Here is a 22,790-nt window from a genome sequence, read left to right on the forward strand (position 1 = left end):
GGAATGTCCTAGGTTGACTATATGATGCTTTTATCCCCAATCGTCTCATTCCGTTTATGCTGAATAGCAAGTTTTGCACCTTTAAGACTTGCTCCAAGGATTGAGGGGGGGAGAGGAGGCGCGCAGTTTGTTTTCAGACACTGAACTCACTCCTACACATTCCTGCTTCTGGACTGTGTGTTTTTCTGCGGATGAACAGACGGCGGGACAGGGCTCTTTTTTTTTCCTTGCTTTTTAGTTAGTTTAGCTAGCTGAGGCAAAGAAGTTCCCTGGACTGCGTTTTTTTCCCTTTTTTCCCCTTTCTCTGGACCTGTTCACACCTGCTCTGGACTGAACAACCATAAGAGCACCAGCAGCTCGCCTCGGTGGGCCGGGCCGGGCCTGGGCCACGGCATTTCCAGCGCCGGAGGGACTGATAAGGGACTGAGTGAGCTGAACTGGAATCTGGGGAGGGGACTTTCTAGGTGTGTCATCTCCTTTGGAGCAGCAAGGGGTTTTATTGTTTAATATTAAGTTTCCTTGTTTAATAAATAGTTTTTTTCCACTTTTCTCCAAGGAAGTATTTTCTCCTGGACCGGTTGGGGGAGGGGTGGTAGAATCCGATTTCCTAGGGGGGCCCTTTGGGGGTTCTCTCCCAAATTTGCCCTGAACCAGGACACCACCTTACTACTTCTGGCCATAAAATGTTGACCAAGGTATCCAGAGAGAAAAAAAGGGAACAAGCTAGTGATAGAAAAGCAAGTGAGCTAGATGGACTGAGAACAGCAGTCATTTGCCTCCAATGGTGACCTCATCAAGTTTCACTAGTACATGTTGAATATGCAAATTTAGGCCTGCTAATTGGTTCCCATGGCCACACATCTTTCTTCCAAAAAAAAAGAAAAAAAGAAAAATATTCAATAACACTAAGAAAAAAAGGAAGCAGACTTCATATCTGCATGGTTGTTTTAATTATAAAACACAAAGTGACTGCCTGAAAAGCAAACTGCACGCTGAGTCTAGCAGGCAGCCCCTTTCTCCAGTACATAATACACAATAATTGCAATTAGCAAAGGCTAACCTATAGGTTGTCATAAAATTATTATACTAGCAGAAAAATTATATTTTGATATATCCAAAAATGTTCACAGAATATCCACAGAAAAATGTTTGTCTGTGAATTCACAGTGAAGCCTATTACAATAATTGATACTGGTTTTAAACAAGTCCATTGTAAATAAAATTCTGTTGCATTCTAAGATAAATAAACAAAATTCTGCAATGCTCAGTTCCTTCTGTTTTCATTATTTCAATGTATAGTTGATTAAGTTTCATGTCAGAGTACATTTCACCTAAACTATATTGGTGATTCACCTGACTTATAAAGTCAAGGTGTTGTTCACCAGCTTCCTGGGGTGGATGATACAACATGAAGCAGCCAAGAAACAATTTCAGGAGGGAGACCAAGTACGACTAGTTGTAGACAGAAAACTATTGAATTTTAATAGGGAAAAGCAGCTAAATACAAAACATTTTATAGTCATAATTTGCTACGGAAGTTATGCTAAGTACATAAATGACTGCAGAAATTACTGTGCGGCTTTCCAAGTCTCTCTAGCTAGTTAAACCTTGTGAATATTACTACTACCAAAGTGCAGTTACATGTTTTCTGACCCACTGGACTACAAGCTGTTAGGAGGGAGGGAAATTAAGAGGACTTTTTTTGTCAAAAATAGCTAGGTTTATCTCCTTTCATTAAAGGAAGTTCAGTCCTGTCCAAGATTAATAAAAATACAACAACTAAAATTAGATATCTAGACAAACAGATACTGTCCAAGAGCTTAAGCACTGACACATGATTAAAGAAGTCTGTATAACACATGACTGACAGACATACAGAGAGACAACCTCCCATATAATCTGCTGTTGGGGGTTGGGTTTTCTCTGTTCTTTCCTTCTTACTTGTAGAATTTCTTCCATTGAGTTACTAAGAAACGCTGAGTGGTTGAGATGGGCAGGGAGGGGGAACTCTTAGTTTTTGGGATGTTGGCAGAGGAACAACATTCTCTTTTTAACTGCTCCCCCCCTTCCCTCGGGGGGGAAGGGGGGGAGCAGTTAAAAAGAGAATGGGGACAGTTGAGAAGAGATGGAGTTGGGGGCAGCTGGTCTCTCTCACTGCTGGGCTTTGTAGGATGATCAGATCTGTGGCTTGGGAAAGCAGTTCACTGCCACCACCATTAACCCAGCAACCTTTCTTCTGCTGCTGGGCCCTGCATACCCCTGCCCTGACAGGACATCCCGCAGGTTCCAGCTATTTGTCATTCACCACCCCGGGATTTCTGCTCATCCCTGCTGTTACAGCCTGCTGCTTCTGAGGGTCCTGCTAGAGGCACCGAGGTCAGCTGCCCCGGGGTTTTGTGGAGCAAAGCCTCTCTTCGTCCCTTCCCGTCTCGGCCAAGCCGCCATTGCCACGTCCTCCCTGAGCCTGCGCCGGAGCGCCCCCTGCAGCCACGTGGGGATCACCGCACCTGCCCTGCCCACCGGGAGCCACCAGCGCCCCTGCCGGCTGTGACCGGAACTGCCCCGGAGGGGAACGTGCCGCAGCCGGAAGGCTGGGACTGGGTTCTGGTTCTGTTTGTTACTAATGCCGTAGTTGTTGTTTGTTTGCTTTATTACACACACTAGTAGAGAACTGCTATTCCTATTGCCATTTCTTTCCCTGAGAGCCCCTTAATTTCAAATTTCTAATAATTTGGAGGGAGGGTTTACATTCTTCATTCCAAAGGAGGCTTTTCTGCCTTCCCTAGAAGACACCTGTCTTGTAAACCAAGACATCTGTGTAATTCATGTCCTCCCTCCTAGTTCATCTTTGTTTAGTTCCACTGCTATGGAGTTGCTTGTCACAGAGGCCAAAGGATCACAGTGGTACTGACACCGCCCCAGTTTCACACTTACACTTTCACACTTACATCTACTTACACTTTCATCAGTCTTTTAAGAGAAGCATGACAGACAGATGCACCTTATTTTTGCAGAGAACACAAGACAGCACTACTGTCTTTTTCTTTTGCTGCTTCTTACAGGTAACTAAGTGAAAATCATATCAAAATTGCCCAAGCTAAAGAGGCCCTTCCTCTAAGCAGGCAAACTACCACCACAGGGAAAGGGGCTAATGGGAGTACTGATTGCTAGCTCTTTGCAAAAAGCCATAGGGCTCAACTAAGGAAAAAAAAAAAACAATAAAACCCCTTTCTTAACAGAAAGGCATGGTAAAAGATCCTCTAAACCAAAGTTAAAAATTAAATATAAAAAAAATAAATCAGCTTTTATTACTAAATTAGCAGCCAGAATGCCTAGCTCTTATTTAGAAAGGAAAAAAAATGCATGATTTTATTTTTTTAATCAGACACACTACATCATATAGTCAATATTAAGAAATATTCTCCTACTGAGAAATACTTTTGTTGCATTCAACAGCTCATTTTATGCCATTCATCATCACAACTGTATGAAAAAGCTGGAAGCAAGTGACATTGCATTATCATTGCAAAATGAAACATGCAAGTCTATAGAAAGCATCTCTCTTCTTATAAATTCCATATTGGAAACTGCAATCGCAAATCTCTAGTAACTAAATTCCTCTGCCAACATCTGTTGTGTACACTGAAGTAATTCTAGAAGTCAACCTTTTTGTGTTTTGATGATTAGCTACATGCGCACAGATCTACCAGACAGCCACCAGTTTAGGGCACCTTTATGAAGAAAGGACAATCAAAATAAAAACTTTTGCAGAGGTTTTGTAACTTGTGTGCGTAATCACTATTAGGGTACAACGATCTGAAAACGGAAAAGTAGAGCACAGTGTGTCAACAGTAAGAACTTGTAGACACATGCAAGCTCTCCACAAAATAACAGAAAAATACAAGAATGTTCTTTTGAAAACATTTTTATATTGTTGCATTGTACCTTAGAAAAACAATGGAAAGACATAGCTAAAAAAAGAAAACAAAAAGAAAATGCAGTTAAAAATTAACCAGATTCTATAATTACACCAATCTTTACGGGGCACAGCACAGAGCTATTTCCGGGTCTTTAAATCTAACAAAGGAGCATCTCAATCACAGGCATGCCCTGATAAACTCATATCCAAAGAATATCAACAAGAATTACATAGAATTTCATGCTCTGACAAGCCCCTTGATATATCCTCTATCCTCCTGAGAAATACTAATACCACAGGGTGATTAGAGGAAAGCAAGCTTAAATTAGTAGACTGCTCTGGTTAAACTGCCATCAAAGAAATGTGCATAATTTCTACTGACTTTCTGCTGCTGAATAGTCATAATCAGAAAACAATACCATTTTTGAAAGGTTAGGATGTTTCTCTTGAAAAAATATCTAACTGACTAAGCCGTACCATTTAATGAGTCTACAAATTAATTTAATTGGTATAGTTGTCTTTTAGTGTTAGCTGAACAAAGAGGACAACCAATAAAAATATTAATTAAAACCAATTTTTTCATCTATTACTTATGAGTTTTCCATCTTAACTTTTTGATTACAATTTGGATGGCTGAGATACAAAATATTTATTCTGAAATGGAAGCTTTCCATTCTGTCAATTACTGTGCCACCTGCTGGGAGGCAATCTTTCAGATCAAATTTTCAATATGTCAGTTAGGGAAGCAAAATTTATCCCAAAGAGCTAAAGACAACTTGAATTCCTCTAAGAATAGATTCTTACAATCACTAAGCTGGAATTCATTCACCTAGCCATCGATTCTCATAGGGAACAGTCAGTTCACATTTTATCTAATTGAATTTTTTTGTTAGACAAAGTTATCATCTTGTCAGATGTGGCATTTTCTGTTTGGGAGAATTTAAAATCGAAGTATTTTGTTAAGTTTGCCCTGCAAACTACACACTCATATACAACTACTCTTGTTGAAATAGGAAAGCAGGTGCCAAAATGTTTCCATGCAAGAAGTTTCCGTTCCTAAAAAATGTCCGAATGGGTCATACTTTGTTCCTTAAACCAAATTAAGGCTGTCTTCCTGTGCTCAGGGTAACAAATGTAACACAGCTTTCTCACAGCACCTATGTACAACACTGCAGGCACAACATATCCTGGTGTCTCAGTTCTCCCAGTCAGAGCTTCTTTCCTCCCAAAATGTTGGCTTTGCAAACACATGGAGTTTGAGCAGCAGCTCTGTGAAGTTTAACTGTACCTTGAAGTTTAACTGTACCTTGCCAGTAATCCCAAATAAGCCTCCACTGTACTTGCAAAAATCAGCTCAACAAAATCCCTGTACTATATAAAGTCCAATGAATTTATTCTGAAAATCACTGTCTAAAAGGTTGCCCCTCACCTTCAAAGGTTTTGATGAGTATCTTCATTTACGTTAAGCCATGCAAGTCAGTATCAGGGGTGATAAATGATTTTCTTTTTTCCTTCAGTGCACAGCTTTAAGATCTATCTGCTCAGCCCAGCCCTAGGTTTTGTACATTGTCTCTGACCCTTCTACAGCTCTGTACCCCGTCACTGATCAGAGCTGTATGTCACACCCCCTTACAATTTCAGTATGGCTGCATATAACAGTGAGTTTAGGAGACCGCAAGCATTTTCACATGGGAGACACCTTCAATAATTAGGACCACCTTCTTTAAACATGCTTAAAAAAACCTGTACGCTGCTAATTCTTTAAACCACACACACCAAACAAAACTGAGAATCTTATGCTTCTTCCTAAAGGAAACTTTGAATGAATATTTCCTATGCCAAGTTCCCTGCAATTCTTCCATAGGTTATCATAGTATAAAATTACCTTTTCTAATCTGGCACCTGGGAAGCTCCGGGTTACAGGGTTGATATTTCATTTTGGTGTTTAATTTTGAATTTGTACATGGTAGAATTAGAAGTACTTCAAGTTGTTATCTAATATACTTGATGGAACATGGAGTTACAAACACAGTCAAATAGCAACCATAGAATTGTATAGGCTGGAAAAGACCTTTAAGAGCATTGAGTCCAACCACAAATCCAGCACTGCCAAAGCCACCATTAAACCATGTTCCTCAGGGCCACATCTATATGTCTTATAAATAGCTCCATGGGTGGTGACCCCCGTCTTCCCTGGGCAGCCTGTTCCAGTGCTTGATAGCCCCGGCATGTGAAGAATTTCTTTCATGATATCCAATCTAAACCTCACCTGGTGTAACTTCGGGCCATTTTCACTTGACCTCTTACTTGCTACATCTTGGGAGAAGAGCCCAACCTGCATTTCACAACACCTCCTTTCAGTTAATTGTAGAGGCTCCACTGAGCCTCCTTTTCTCCAGGATAAACACTGCCAGCTCCCTCAGCCATTCTTTGCCTGAGTAGGGCTGCAGACCCTTCCCTATCTTTTTTGCCATTCTTTGGATAAGAAATGCCAAGGGTTAGTAATTAGAAAAACCATGATTTAAAACAGAGGGACGTGTAAAATAAATGAAGCCACAGGGGCTAGCTTCTTAGCTGGATAGCTGATCCCTCGTAGGGTAAGCGCCCCAGGCAAGCAGTCTTAAGGCCGGATACCTCAGCCCTATGGAGGCTGGGGTGCCCTAGGCCAGACTGTGGTACAGCCGTGACCCCTAGCAAGCTTAGTGATTGTCAGCTCTTAGTGAAAATCAGCTCTTTTATGATTTCAGCTCTTAGCTTGCTCGTAGGGGCTGTGGCTGGCCGTGGCTCCTGGAAGGCAGACGAAAGAGAGAGGAGAAGGCGGCCAAGAGTGTTCCACGATGGTTTATTCTGAGGGTCTTGCAAAGGGTTTTGAAGCTGCTCTTCCAAAAGAAATCGGCCAAGACAGCCTCTTTTATAGGGTTAGGGAGGATTGAAAACTGACCAATTTTAAGGGTTAGGGAAACTAGCCTATGGGGTCACAGAAGGATAAGCAGGCCTGGAGGACCAGAGTGAGGACTCCTGGTTCAATTCCTATGACTCAGCAAATACCTATCTCTAAACATCCCTCCACGGAGCCGTAGCTGGCCCTGCATCTGCTACAGGGAAGCACTTACCTGAGGGTAAGGGTCAACTGTTGCTCCTTTGACTTTACCAGATCTCCTACTCTAAAAGTTGCACAGCCCAGGAAGCTTTGCTACAAATCAAAGCAGAAAGAAAAGATAACATATTCATTCATTTTGGTTACTTCTTTTGGTCTCACACTTGAAAATCTTTCTTTGGTACCTAGAAAAATATTTCATTTCAATTTAACAGTTTGGTACTTAATCCACTAGAAATTTTTTTGTGCAGCACGATTGCAAGTAAACTGTTAAAAACTTTGGTTTTATGGGCAGGAACCTTTCTCTTTTCCATTAAGAACAGTCTAACAACCTGAAAAAATAACAGGTTGTAAGATGTACAGTCACAGCATGATTTTCATTCAGTACAAGTATTTGCATTTTGCATCTACTTCCTATTTTTCCAGCTTCTGGATTACAAGAAGTGCTAAGTTTTCAGTGTTTTACCAAAGCTTTTCTTGTTATGTTTTTCCTCAAGCCATTGGCACTACCATCCATGTATTCCAAATATGAATGCATATACTAGGAAGGTATTCTTAAATTGAGTTCAGAACAAGTTAAATAGAAATGTTATATTTCTCTAGTTCTTGGCAATGTTTTAAATAGTGTTTTACTCTATTTCCATTGTAAGGTGAACCTCTTTACTGTATTAAAATTAATTAGAAATGTGGTAACGCAACTAGAATGCCTAAAGTTAAATTAAGCTACACCACTATAACTTTTTCTTCTATAAAAATCACTCTTCTAACATAAAAAAAAGTATAAAGAGGAAAAAGGGTTAAATCTTCTTTTGCACTTTGGCTATTCATTAACCTCTTCTCATATCCTGCTCCACATTGCTAAAATTCCATTTTGTCAACTTGGCCAGCAGTAGTATTCTTGCCTTGGGAACAATGAGCAAGAAACTAACAGCCTACAGCCATCTTCTATCAATTTATCTTTCAAATATACAACACACTATCACTTGCTCTAAATAAATTTGTAAGAAGATCATGACATTATGTTTAATTTTTAGCAATAAAACAATAAGAAGGACACAAAGTTTGGTTTTTATTACATAACACTAAGTTTACTGTTGGAATGGCAAATTAGAATTTCAACCTAAATTATATACATTCTTGGATATACAAATCAAAGAATCAAGTTGCTCTGAGTCAACAGAGGCTGCCTACAGAGAGAAATGTTCTCTTCAAGGAAAACAGAAAAGAATTTGTCACTGCTGAGAAGAGTAACTTCCTCTGGTAAAAAAAAAAAAAAAAAACAACCTTCAGCCTGCTTTCTTTCAGGAAAGTCAGCAGGATGTTGAGTGTTTGAACGCAAACAATAAAGCTCTACACTAAGATAAGTTTTCTTCCATATAAAATGTACAGTTCAAAAACCAATTCTAAAATTAGGCAAGCACCAACACTGCAGTTAGTAAACTGCAAACTGCAGGTCTGCAGTTTAGTAAACTGAGTCATGAGGTATGTCTTGTTCCCATCAATGGCACAGGCTTAGATCTCCTAAGCAGCATGTAAGCAGCAAAGGAAAAAAGACACAAGTTGAGAGTCTAGGGAAGGCTGGAAAACCATTGGATTTGGGAAGTGATGAACAGGAAGAAAGGAAGAAAAATAATACAGCCACACAAGCAAAGATCACAGTTAGTTTTCAGTGCCAAAATGAAAGGTACTTCTACAAAAAAGACATCCAGGTGCAACACATGGTGATGCACAGCCTTGGTGGAGTGAACACGCAAATGGTTCTGTCTTCCTTTAGATGAGTCAACATGAGAGGGTTTCTGCACTAAAACTCTGTGGTCACACATTTAGCCCAAATTATTTATCTTCTTCCAAGAGCATATCCTTCTTCAGACTGTAAGAACACATTCCACAGCACTGTGTCTCTATAGCAGGCTTTATTCTGGCATTTAATGACATTTGAGTGTTTGTATTAGAAACCTGACCATTTGGAAAGAGGAAGAGGGGTATTTGGAATTAAACTGATATAAGGTTTGGTCACTTGGGGCTTCTTTCTGCAGCAAAATAGAACCATAAATATACTTACGCATTCTAAGTCAGAATCCTCAAATGACCAGGGACCAGGGCCAAGAGACAACTACACGGCTCTCTCATAAAGTCAAAGAACTTTGGTCACCCACTAAACATGTCTGAGCATCAGATCTACTTCTCCTATGTCATGAAATTAAAGGTGAATGATTTTATTGCCTTAAAATGTTCTACTTAGTTCTCTGTTTCATATTTTTATGCTTAGTTAGAAAAAAAGAAATTCTTTGCTTGACAACACAGAGCTATGTGCAAAATCAAATAAAATTTTAAATGATCCCATGACCCAAATTAAGAGAGTTATGCTAATGTTCAAGGGGTCCAATATCAAACTGGAGAATACTTTTTCTATACTGATTTAGATACCAATAGTCCACCATGGGGCCTGAACTGGCAGTCTACAATTAACTTTGCCCACATGACTTGAAAAGTAGGCTTTAAACAAAATTACTGCTGTAATGCTAATTGCAGAGTAACATTTCTTTGGAATTTTGCTACTGTTCTAGACAAAACAATAAATCTTAAGATATGTGCCTTGAGTAGTTTGATGAATAATCTCAGCTAGCCAAAGAGGAAAGTCTCTATAATAGCTATATGGAAAGCTAAAACACATTGATTATTCCACTAAGATTGAACTTGCTGCCAAGCTACAGGTTTTTCAAACACTAGCTGAAGTCTTGAAAACTATGCCAAGGAAGCCCTAGTAAGGCAGAAAAGTCAACACCTTAGGCTAAAAAATTTAAACCCCCAGGTATTTTGCATGTTTGCAGACAGATCTGACGCCTGCATCAGGTGGCCTTTGTTCTTTTATTCAGCACCAACCTTTCCCACTCCCACCAGGTGTCCATATTATCTGGGAGGTTTTAGCCCTCTCAGAAAATTACTTCCAAATACCTTTGTCAAATGCTCTGTAGATCTGCACATAAAAATGAGTCCTCTATCTGTTGCCAGTTTAACTTCTGACAATACAAAAGGCAACTCCTGCTGCAGAATGTTTGATACCATGCACGCGAAGACCAGAAGGTGACAGCCTAGGCTTCTTGAGGTAATGGCATTCCAAACTCTCAATCTCATCCAGATTGCTTGTATGATATTAGCAAGGACTTTACATGGCTGTGCTTGTCTCAGGATCGTTTCAGTTGAAAAAGATTTTCAAAAAGATGTGAATGGGATTGCATCAATCCATGAGACTACCATCCCAGCCTTGATTGTTTTATTCATCTAACCAAAAACTTTTGCTATTAAAAAAGCTTAAAAGCTTTTCAGCTTCTGTTGAGCACTGAGGGTTTGTGCCTGCAAATGGGATGAAAAAAAAAAATCAATAATTGAAAATAATTGCTTACCCCAACATCTGCTCTTGGTTCCATGTGATCAGGTAGGACACTGGTGTGGACCTGAGAGAAGGAAAGCGAAAAAAAGGCAGGAAATAATTTTATTTTTTGTTGCTGCTTTCCAATTAGAATGAAAGAAGTGCTCATGCCTTTCTTTCCTCATATTTTTGATATTTTGGAGATAAATTTAAATGCATATATATATATATATATATATATATATATATATATATATATATAAAAAATTTATAAGACCTAGTAATTTAAGCATAATATTTGCTGGTTCCTGTAAAAAAGTCTCTTACCACTGTTCTTTTATAATTTTGAACTTTCCTGAGTCTCTAAAGGGGGAAAAGCTGCGTTCAGTTGTTCTTTTTTAAAAGGAGATTTTTTTTGCTGTAACTTGAGTGACAGAATACTTTATCTAAAGGTGTTATCTGAAAACAAAATTTTCAGCCTCCAGTGAAAGAGCATAGTACATCGACAAGCATTTTCTCCAAGTAAGTACTTTCCTTTGCCAGCTGATCTGAAGCAGAAATCCTGATCCCTAGTCTCAGTGTATGACCCTGACTCCTTCAGACACTTGCTAAGCATCTCTGAGGTGAGAGATATTTGTAGGCATTCAGAGAAGGAAAGCCTCCATATTCTCCCCTACACAGGACCTCCTGTTGTCCTCGTATTTTCTGCAAGGTGGAGCTACCACTGTACTCAACTGCTTTCTTTTTGGAAGAGCAAGTATGGGATAATCTGACTTCCTTTTCTGTATTTCCCAAAATACAGTACAGGTTGGTGTGTGGGTGTGTCTTCAGTGTTTTTATAATTTTATTGTTGAGTGGTAGTTGAGAACAGACAACTGATTAAACAGCAAAAATTAGATAGAAAATGTAAAAGAAAACCTCTGTAACATCCCTGATGGCCTGCCTGGGCCAAAACCAGCCCTTTGGATAATTTGCTGTTAAAAGCAACGCACAAGGGAGAATACACTGAGCATGCACATCTATTTTATTACCTAGCCTATATAACAGATATTCATTCCCCAAGAACAAACTTTTAGCTTGATTTCCAAGTAAAACTCAAACTCATTTTGCAAATCTCTCTACAAAAGACTAATTTTTTTTTTCCATGCCCTCAAATATGACCCTCAATTCTTCTATTCTGGCTGCAACTTAGTACACAAAAAGAAACACTCCTTTAACGCAAAGATAATTTGTCTGTTATTCTAAATACACGTTGCTATAAAGCTCCAATATAAAGGCTACCACAAAGACTTGACAAAGCAGAACCACAGCTTTTCTAAGTCAGCTCTTATCCCTTGATTTCCTACAGAGAGAACATTGTTTTTCCCACAAAAGCCTGAAGATAGTAAAAAATGCTATAATTAATTTAGTAAGAGACAGCATACTTAAGAAATCTGTGGGAATCCTCATATGGATGCAATTTTACATTTAGATTTTCCACACTAATACATTAGCAACTCCAAAGCATTTGGCGATCTACAGAAGACTAGCATAAAATGTTCAATACCGATATTTGTATTTAAAATTAACCTTTAAATGCTTAAAGCCATGAATGAAAATGAAATTACTGACATTTTCTCGTTTGTGATACCCATCTTTCCCTTTTGAAGGTGAGGAAATAACTTAGAGCAATCTGTTTCTTAAAAGAAAGATGGAGTATCAACACCAGGCCAAAAATGCTGTGTCATTTTAGTATGCTAAAAAGCTGTTCTATGTGCCAGCCTCAAAGAAGTGATATCTGGCTCAACAAGAAGTGAGGAATTTATATTTTCTAATTATTATTATTATTATGGCTATTTATTCAAGAGAAATAAACTAAGAATATAAGAATTAACATTTTTCTTCATCATTTACTTATGTATTTGTAACCCAATAGCAGTTCAGCAAATATTTTTAAAAGTGTACACGTTTTTATATGATACTAAGTTGTACTTCACAGCAAGAGAAAGTTAAAGTGTCTTTTACACATACTGAAATCAAGGGAATTCAACATTAATTAAGAATCAAAGAATATTAATTCCTTCTTTTGCTGGATAAATATCAATTCAGAAGAACATATTTCAGTTTTTCTGACCCAACACAGGTGTGGAAAGCGATGTCAACACCTGACTAAGCTAGAGTCTTCCATATAATAAAAGCATATTCCTGAATTTCAAATGGATTTAAAATACAGAAAAAATTTCTGTTGCATTTTGCAATACTTTTTGGTTCAGCTATGTTTGTTTGTTTGTTTTCATTTGGTTTTAACCCCTTTATAAACAGTAGCTGGACAGCCAAATGTACCTCTGTCTTTGGTGGGATTGACATTAGACTGTACCTCTCTTCTCCCCAAAATATATTTTGTTTGAAATTAAATCTTATGTCTTGATCCAGGTGTATGCAAATATATGTAATTCTAGAAACAGTTTTACTATTTGACATTTATTAAAAGAGAAGCCACATATGTGTATGTAAATACATACAAGGGTGGTACAGTCTGAACACTTTCAGGTTGTCTGTTGGTTCAGTTCCTGAACAAACTCTCTGAATGCTCAATTATTGGGGTACCACTATGGGATGTTCACACAGGCCTCATTATAAACATAAAGTCAGCTCATAAAAACTTATAAAGCATAAGAAACAAGTCAGTTCTAGTCCCAGTCCACAAAATGGAAGAGAAAAAATGAAGATTAATACAAAGGATTTGAACGGTCAAATATCCTCCCAGTGAACTTCTTGACTGAATAAACTGCCACACTTTTTAAAACCGTGTCATAAATCAACTTTTCCCCACTGGCCCCATCTAGAACAACTACAAAATACACTAGGTTTTCCTGTCCAAAATGTAAACCTCTGGCTGGGGAGTTTATTTACAGCTGGGGTAAGACCATGCTTCCCTGGAATAGCACACACTACTGGCTTTACCACCTCAGGCAAGAAGAGATCACAAAGGCATGCAAGAAAGACAGCTTGTGACCTAGACTAAATGCAATGAAGTTTGTGACATTTATCCATTCCTGTAATTTTGCTTGTAGAATAATACACTACTGCGGAGGCCTATGAACCTACAGGGAAAAGGGCAGTGGCAATGCCCTGGAGGCATGCACCCTAGGCTGAGGGCATCCCCCATAGGTTAGGGAGAGACAGAAGGCTCCTGCCATGGTGCTCTGCAGCACTTTGCCAATTTACTCCAGTTCTGTATTCCCCATTGGCCGTCCCTACACCTTTTACCCTTATATGGTCTTGTTCTAGAATGTTCCCTATTCCCCAGTGTTTCCCCATTGGTTAATGCAATCCTGCCTGTCCACCCTGGTACTGCCTATTGGCTCCTGCTCTTTGCACCGCACCTATGCCCTCAGCTGATTGGCCCTGATGCTTTGCTCCACCCTCTCCTTTGCATATTTATACCCTGGACCCTCCACTGTCCGTTGTCTTCTGTCCCTGGACCCCTTCAGCGCTGGGCCCTAATAAACCCTCACTGGAACCCCATACACAGGATCCTCCCAGCTCGCCTGCCTGTTAGCTGTGTGTGCTTGAGCGCTTGAGCGCGTGAATGCCGTGTGCCTGCCCAAATGTTCTCCCTCTGAGGACGCTTGCGGGGAGGTAGCGGCACCGACCACCTCGCCTTGTCGCTACACACCACAGCTTGTTGAACCAGGAAGAACACCAGTGGACAACAGTGGGCACTCATGATATGCTTACTTTTCTTTAAATCTCATACAGAACAATATGCAGAGTAATGCATTTGTCACAGACACATTATCAAATTTCTCTAAGCATAGATGCTAAATTCAGCTTTAATGAACTGTCCTTTAGTAGAAGACAGTTTTGTGTGATTAAAAGGAACATTTCTTTCAGTCATTTGCAGCACTCTGAGCCACATTCTCACACACTGTCAAAGTACAGAAGATTTATTCACTATCATTACCAAATCTTTTGTGCCTGCCTTTAATTAAAGCCTTTGCATTTCAGTTGACAATCAAAGGCCATGTTTAGAATGCACTCAAATTTCATAAACAAATAATGCTGGATCCTTTTCTTGGTTACTGTGGATTTATTCCATCAAATCAACAGAGGCTTCCAGAAACTTCCCAGTACTCACTGCTGTTGGCTGCTCAAATGCGCTCTTCTGTCATCATTGCTATACACTCCTGGCATCTCACAATAACTAAGTACCCACATCAGGCAAGGCTAGGTCAGGCAAGACAAAAGACACTACTGAAAGCAGTCACTGAAAAATTTATTTGCACTCCTTCAATTAAGCACCTTCCAGGTAAGCATTCCCAACTTCAGTAAAACTGAAGTCATATGGGAACACAACATGCACACGCATTAACCTGGAGGTGCTCTGGGATGGTGACCATCAGCACCTTTCTGCTCCCACACGGAAAAGAACACTGAACTCTGCTAACAGAGCCATACAGCTTCACAGACAGTTTCTACAGGCAGTCAGCCTCACCATCACAACCACTGCCTTTCTGCCAGCCAGCCGGCACCATCACCCATTAGAGTTAAGGAGTTATGATTTCTTGGAATTTTTTAGTCAAAGAAATTGCAGCTTCCTGTATTTGGGCTGTGTGAGCTGAAAATGCCAAAATTGTTATGGGGTTCTTCAACAACATCAATCAGCTTTTATAGGACAGAACCCATTCCAGTATATGCAGCAAATTATTTTTTGAAAGAAGATATTTTATATTTACCAGCTATTTATTTTCATCATATAGAGTAACAATTTGCTAAATAGATCTGATGCAAGAGCGGGGCGGGAGCTGGATTTTCCTCTAGCTCTGGTCCAGGGGGGTTTCCAGATGCCTTCTGTTCCTTCGCTGTCACCAGAACTGATGCCTTGTAAAGGCTGACCTAGAACAGAGGCTAGACAGAGTTAAAGAATAAAGCAGGTATTTATTAAAAGGCCTCAATGGATCCATCTTGGGCAGCACAAGAGCCCAGCCAGGGCTACAACCAAGATGAACCCAAAATGGTCACAAAATGGATAACTGGTCACAAGGTCTCCTGCTTTTGTAAGTTCTGGTCCATTAGCATATTGGGAAGAGAGCTTACTATCCCCTAATATGAAGCTCAGAACTACACACTAAAGCAGTACAGAATCTGAAAAATATAAAAGCTAAAACCTGAGACATCATTTAAATCAACATATTGTAGTCAGCAAAGTAAAACACTTCCATCAATACTTTGTTGTATAAGTGCTTATTGAATGGAGAACAATACCAATACAGTAATTTCCCAACCTTCAGTGCACAATTATTTCCAACAGTCCATATAAAACAAAAGAGATCTTTTTCCAGTGAACATGCCCATGGCATTGCGGGATTTACAGTTCCAATGGAAAAGCTGATAGGCTGATAGCTTAGAGAAGTTAATAAATGTTAAAACTTAATTAAAGATGAAAACTAATGAAGGGAATATACTCTATATTAAATTACTGCAACATTTTATAATAACTATATGATTTTATTATATATTAATTAAATTTAAACTTACAAAATATTTATATATATATATATATTTCCTACTACAGATAGTAGGAAAAATATGTATACCCCCATTACTTGCTGTATAGCAACTGACAGTTTCATCTGTTTACTTATCTGAAAAGTTCAAACAGAAGGACAGGACTATCTACATCCTTTCCATAGGCAGTGTTTGAATGTGACTCTTTTGCAGAGTGTGGAGTCAAGACCATTCATTTGTGCAGCACTGACATTGTGTGCTACCTCCAGGTACACTCCTCAAGATGTAATGTGGGGATAATAGAAAACACATACTTCTCAGTCTCTAAGAATCTTCATAAATCGCTTTTCTTTCAGATATATCTACAGCTCAGTATCTTTCTCTGTGCAGGCTGCATCTTTGTGTGCTTTCTTGAGAACACATGGCACAAGAGAAGAATCACAAGATCCCCCAAGCAAAGACTGAGGTTAACAGAATTTAACAGCTTATGTAGGTATGTAACTTGGTGTATGAATAATGAGCAGAAAACCACAAAATCTTGAGTGTTTGATTAGAAATACAGTTTTGTTTGTCTATTTTTACAGCTTGGGCATTTGATCAGAATTGCCTTAGAAAACATCACAGTTCAAAGAGAACAGATTACTTAGGAACTCTCTCTGTACTGAGCACACCACAAAAGACATACTAACTCCGCAGCATCCACATGGAAGCTGGAACTTCAAGTGACAGAAAAGAGCTACACATTATGCGTGCTTTGGGGCATGCAGCACAGAGTCAGATCTGATCCAGCAAAGCTTTTTAACTCAGCATAATTGCCAGCCATGGTAGAGCTGCACCACTTTGCACTGTGCCTCAATGCAAAATGACACCAGCCCTATCCATACAAGTGCCCAGTGTAGCTCAGATTCCAAGCAGAGGTTACATAGCGGGGACAACAATGCCCAGCTTGGTATGGATCAGAGCTTCAGCTGCTGGCACTTGGTCTGCAGATCACCAAACGAAACTAACACGTGCAAAGAGGAAAAAAAAGGCAGCTCCTGTTATAGGCCTTTCCCCCACGAAGCATTAAGATCACATACACAGCTTTTTCCTCAGTACATTACAAAAAGACCTGAAAATCACAGAGCTAAAAAACTCCTCTTTGGAGCACACTTGTAACCACCTCCCAATATTTAGGTCTATTCTATTCTACAGTTTTTTACTTTCATATAGTAAATAAATAATCCAGGAAGGCAAAGTCCTAAGATTGATTTATCTCATGCAGTTATTGGAAACAAGAAAAAGCTGTCAAATCTAGCCACATAAATTTAAATAATCTTCAATATGTTTTTAGTGAATGCAATGAAAAAATGGAAGGAAGAAACATAGCACACAGCGTAAGCACTGGATTCAACTTTTTTAACCAATTTGAAACAGCTTTTTTTCTACAGAGAAAGCTCTGTCATGCAAGGTTATGCAACAGATTAAAAGTGACAAAGAGAAAGGGCATCTATAAATTAGAGATAATTAACATTTAAGTCTTAGCATCATGAAAAATAGATGTTCTGTTACTCGCAATTAATGTGCTCTTTATTGAAATTTGGGGTACATATACTCTGCCAGTAGCAGCTACTGTAGAACATTGCTTTTTGGGGAGGGGAAACTGCTGCACCCAGTTAAACCTTCTTGTGTTGCATGATGAGCTCATCATCATTCCCCTCCTGAACAGCTCCAAGTAAAACCCAGACCTTGCACAGTGCCTCCAGTGCACACTTTGCTCCCATGAAGGAACATGCACAGGCAATGGCTTAGGCATTGCAGGGGCTCAAATACAGCTGCAAAGTGTGTAACTGTGACAGGGAAGGGACGGACTCACTCACCACAGTCCCCCACAGCAGTGAGTGCTGACTGACACAGACAGCAGCATGTTGCTGTTTATCAGTCAACCTATTGTGGTTTTTTTTAAGCAGTCACATTTTTGCAACCAATGACCACTGGTAGCAAGCTAATGAGCTACAGGCTTTTTCCGCCATCTTTCAGGCTTTTTTGAACAAAGCCCAGTGATGCAAAGTACCCTTCTAAAGTCTTAATAGGTACTGAATATTTTAGGTATTTGGTCAGTTATCATTTTAATGAAATATAATATAAAATCACATTTAAGTCTGTAACTTTTACAATCAGCCAGTAAGCCTTGCCTCCTCCTCATAATAATTTCCAGGAATGATCCCTTTAAAGTCTGTTTTATACTGGGAACAATCTTCAAAATTTGAAGAGTAAAAGTACCCTTCAAAGTGCATGTGATGTCTTCTCTTCCCGGCTTTCTTCCACTGAGAAATAAAATTCACAAAAGGCAAATTCTGGCTACTTTCAGCAAGCTACAGATGGAACATTCCTAGGCTCTTTTGGCTCTTCATTTACATGGACCAGCCAATAGGGACTAGTTACCTGCTCAAATCCAAATACCTCAGGCTAGTTACTGCAATGCCACTATCCAAAAATCCCTGAGACAGACTCTCCAATCCAAAAAAGGCAGCATTTAATGGCAGCCAAAGAAATCCAGATGTTCTGACAAGTTATATCCCAAAGAACACTCACTCTAGAATGATGAAGAAAATAGGAGATAGGAATATATACATGGGGGGGTTTTATCATGCTTTTCCACCCTACTCCCCACACACCCAGCTGTGCACACTGCTTCAGCAAACCACAACTATCTAGCAATCTCTCAGTCTGCTCTTCTGTGAGCACCTTGCTCACCTGAAGCAGCAAACTCCAGCCTGAGTGTTCAAGTTGGAATTTCAGGGGAAAATGCCTTCCTAGAATGCAAGCTTTCAGCACTACTCACAGAGCCTGAGGCAGCTGGGTAGGAAGAGAAATAAAAAATAAATCTCATTCCCATATGAGTATCAGAGAACCTGTCCAAAAAACAATGCTAAAAAAGCCAAGAAAAGAACTGGTACTCTAATCACTTATTTCAGGGGGAACTTGAGAGGATGCAAGCCAAGGCTGGTAAAAAGCTCATACAGTTGACTGATGAATACCCAGGTCAACTCAGTCTCACTTCAGTGTATGGCAGACAACATGAATAAAAGCAAGTATTACTGGATTGATCAGATGAGCTCAATGGCATCCTAAAATTTCCAGAACATGATCTTCAGCCTCAAAATTTCAGCAAAATTTGAACTTTGATGGTGAATATCTAACAAAATAAACTGAAATCCCATATTTTGATTTATTGAATAAACAGTACTTTTTGAGTATGCTAAAGTCTACGTTTTATAATTTGCATCTATTAAAAAGCTGCATTAAGAAAAAGTTGCATTAAGAAATTTTACTATAAATTAAACATAATGCCATTTCCACTGAAAACCAGTTACAAGAAACAAGATTTATATTAGCATCTTGTAGAGGTATTTCCAACACTCCCAGTTCCTTAACAGATTGCAACATCTACTCAAGTGACAAAAGTTTATTCACGTATCAAACATGGAAAAAAATCTTGCTGCCTTAAACAAGTCCAGACCTTTCAAGACTCTACAGAAAATATCCCTGTCTTCTGACTCATGGCAGAAATTGAAATGAAAAACTCAGAATTAAACTTGTTGGAGCAGTCACATCCATCCCCAGTCCATGAATCTCCAAATTCCCTTGAGAAGCTGGTATTATCCCTGTGCCAACACCTCAGTGCATTGACAGCTGGGGGCCTTAAGTTCAATATTTTGAAAGAGTTATTTTTATGTGAGGTACCAAACTAACCAAATATCACCTCTCATAGAAGCAAAGAATGGTTTTAATATCACCCCCCAAAACACTGATTTTATCCCCCACTCCATGTTTTTTGGTAACTTTTTAACATAAATTTTTAGGTTCTAAAGTGAACATTTTAGAGCAATTAAGCTCAGCCAGTCAGTCTTGACCTTTAATTTCCCACTGGGTGTCTCCCATGGGGAATTCCAGGAATGGCTTTTCCCTTCACCTACTGCTACCGGCAGCTGCAGCAATAGCATCACCAGGAAGAACTTTCGTGAAGACTTAAAGGGACTCACATTAATTCCCTATAGTCTGTGCTAGGTCTACAAGCAAAGCCATCCACCAGTAACCTGGACATCTCTGAGACATCGAGAGAGGCAGGGAAAGCTGCATATGAAAGAATATGACTGGAGCATACATTTTCTGACTTAACCCACTCCCCTCAAAATCCATCAGAGGAATATGAAAAGCAACCAAGAGCATCGTATTTTCAGTAAAAAAAAACCTACTAGCAACACACAATCAGATTCATCATCCAATTACCATTTTCAGATCATTTATTTTACTGTCACAGACACCATAAAATAAACCTCCCCACCCATTTTTTAACTACACCTTGAAATTATTTTAATTTCCTCTCCCTCCCTTCTGACTGGAAGGTCATTCAAAAAAATGATTGCAATAATAGTTCAGAGTCATTTTTCTAATCTACAGCCTATCATTATTCATGGCGGGTTTATACTCCTTTGCTCTTCTGCCAACATGGTCTTTTAGATAAGTAATTATTTTCTGTTCCTCAAACTGGTCTCCTGATGAATTAATAAGAAAGGAATCATATGCCCTCTCGTACTTCATTTTGTTAGAATAATAAGCCAAGCTTTTCCAATACACTGTCATACAATAAGCTCTCCCTTCCCCAGATCACATAATTTGCTCCAGTCCCATTCATCTTTCTTAAACACAAATGATCTAATTACTTCCAGCTTTCCAGCAGAGACCTAACCTGCATGTATGGACTAGAGTACCCTGGATTCATCTGGGAATCAGTTCTGTTTCCCTCTCTCTGCTGCATTAGATCCACTGCTCAGTTACACTTTGAACAACTAATTTACCTGTGTTTTCCTTCACACAATTTGTTTCTGACATATTAAGTATTTGTTCACCCAAAAAACTTTATGTTATTAGAAAAGCACAGAGACATGTACTGAGAGACTACTGTATTTCATCCTGTTTGTATTATTCCTGACTGCCTTGAAGCAGTTCCATGGGTAAGGAGTAGTATCAGCTGGCAAACTCTTTTTTTTAGGAGAACTAAGGGAAATTTCTGCACACACCAAATTTTTCTCTAACACATAGAAGCTGAAGGACTCTCACATAAATTTCCACAAAAGCAAAGAAAATTATATTTGCCAAGAAGGATTTTTCTTTTGTTCTTCCGACAATTTGTGATAATGTTTAAAACACAGTTGAGGCTAAGGTCTGGTGGTAGTATTACCTAATGGATAGGAATTCACTTATCTTTTACAGAATTAGGGGTAAAACTGCTCCTCATTTACTGTGGTAGAAGGCATAAATATATTTTAGACGGATGAGAGGGAGTACGTAAATATTTGGGGCTTCCTACAAGCTCTGTTTTCTTTGCCTTCATAGACAGGATCTATCTACTCACAAAAGTCTGCTTTAGCAAGATTATAGCTGCACTTCCATAGATAATGGCCCTTCCAACCTGTGGAACTGCAGTACTCTCATGAGAATTACTGTTGTGTCCAGGGCTCCCACATGATTAATCTGCTTTTCTAACAATCCACGCTTGAGGGGAGCAAGGAGTTTTCTCAGAAGAACCTGCAGAAGATCCTAGAAAAATAAATGTTGCCAACTATTCAAATATAAACACTCCCAACTATCCAAATATAAACATTTCTAAAGCTATCGAAAAAGAAAAAATGTACAATTTTTTTTCATTTGAGAAAGCATTTTTTCTTGGATTAAAACAGTTAAACCTGCATAGTAAGTAATGAATTCTTAAGCACACAAACACTAAAACCCATAACCTCCTGATCAGCCAACTTTTAAACAGTCTTTGCTAGTGCTCTGCCCTTTGCTCCCTGTCTTCTGAGATGAGAAACTGAAAGGAGGTTTGTTTTTTTTTTCATCAAATAAATCCACTGCTGGCTTTCGAAGACGTTTCAAGACAAATGTGTAATCTCTCCCACAATCTAAATTAGTTTCTGCTTTAAAAGAAGAAGGAGGTAGCACTGGAAACGAGTATCTCTGTGGGACTATTTTACTATGCAGCAAGATAAAAGAAACTTTGTACCTACAAGAGAGGGTAAAAAACAGATTTCACACAGTACCTTCTATCTCCTGTAACAGAGAGAGGTTTATGTGAATAGCACTTCATTTTTTAATCAGTGATACTGTATTCATAATAACTTCTCCATTAAACACACATGATTTTGCTCTCAAAACCGTTTCACAGGAAGACCAGTTTTCCTCACCTGAGTATTTGCCACTGTGCTTAACTGCCACATAAAGATAAACCCTCTTCCTCCTCTAGATTGTCAATTTTACTTTTTTAAAAGCGTAACTGCAATCTACAAGACATGGTAATCCTTTTCTACAAGTATGATCAAGCTCTTGCAGAGATGTTACTTAAAACCAAGTAAGTAATGAGCACCCTATTTCAGATTGATAAGTAGGCTCAGGAAGGTTCATAGTCACAGCTGCCTGAGCTAAGTAATTAAATTCTGATTCTTACTAAGCATAAGGTGTGAATAAAGACATTAGGTATATGTTTCTAAGCAATCATTTTGCTTCTTTCAGAAATAATGTTCTGAGGATGCAGAAAGATTCTAAGGCTCAGAGTAAGCCCCAAATATATTTAAATATTTTCACTACTCAGAAAAAAATAAAATAGACTTTTTTCTGAACCTGAAAAGCGGCCTTTTTTGGGGAGCTGTTTCAGTGATGCTTTTTCTGCAAATAAAAGGATCTGTTAGGAACAATGCTGTTGGCAAAGCTGCTTAGGTCTGAAATTTGACCACCACGCTCCTATTTCTAGAAATTACTTAAAGATTCTTTCTTCCTTTTATATTGCGTCTTCTTATTTGGAAATTCAGCATGATATTGTTTTCTGGGAAAAAGAGGATCTGTTATTAGACAAGCTGATGTAAGACAGAAACAGA

At 38.9% G+C, this 22,790-nt stretch overlaps 1 protein-coding gene across 10 annotated transcripts in view; it reads right to left on the reverse strand.

The window, feature by feature from the left end:
* Positions 1–22,790, reverse strand: part of INPP4B (inositol polyphosphate-4-phosphatase type II B) — a 312,388-nt gene that overhangs the window by 121,028 nt on the left and 168,570 nt on the right. For 6 of the 10 annotated variants that reach the window (XR_009486134.1, XM_059843839.1, XM_059843837.1 and 3 more), the window contains 2 exons: positions 10,421–10,471; positions 7,033–7,112 (listed from right to left, as the gene is read on the reverse strand). The exons of 1 other annotated variant lie outside the window; for it this stretch is intronic. Coding sequence is in view for 8 of the 9 variants with exons in the window: in XM_059843839.1 (XP_059699822.1) it covers positions 7,033–7,112; positions 10,421–10,471 (131 nt within the window). In the remaining variant the exon portion in view is untranslated. The remainder of the gene's footprint in view (positions 1–7,032; positions 7,113–10,420; positions 10,472–22,790) is intronic. 3 more of the 10 variants (XM_059843840.1, XM_059843841.1, XM_059843842.1) reach the window with 1 other exon arrangement.

The sequence above is a fragment of the Haemorhous mexicanus genome, chromosome 4, assembly GCF_027477595.1.
Source record: "Haemorhous mexicanus isolate bHaeMex1 chromosome 4, bHaeMex1.pri, whole genome shotgun sequence".
NCBI lineage: Eukaryota > Metazoa > Chordata > Aves > Passeriformes > Fringillidae > Haemorhous > Haemorhous mexicanus.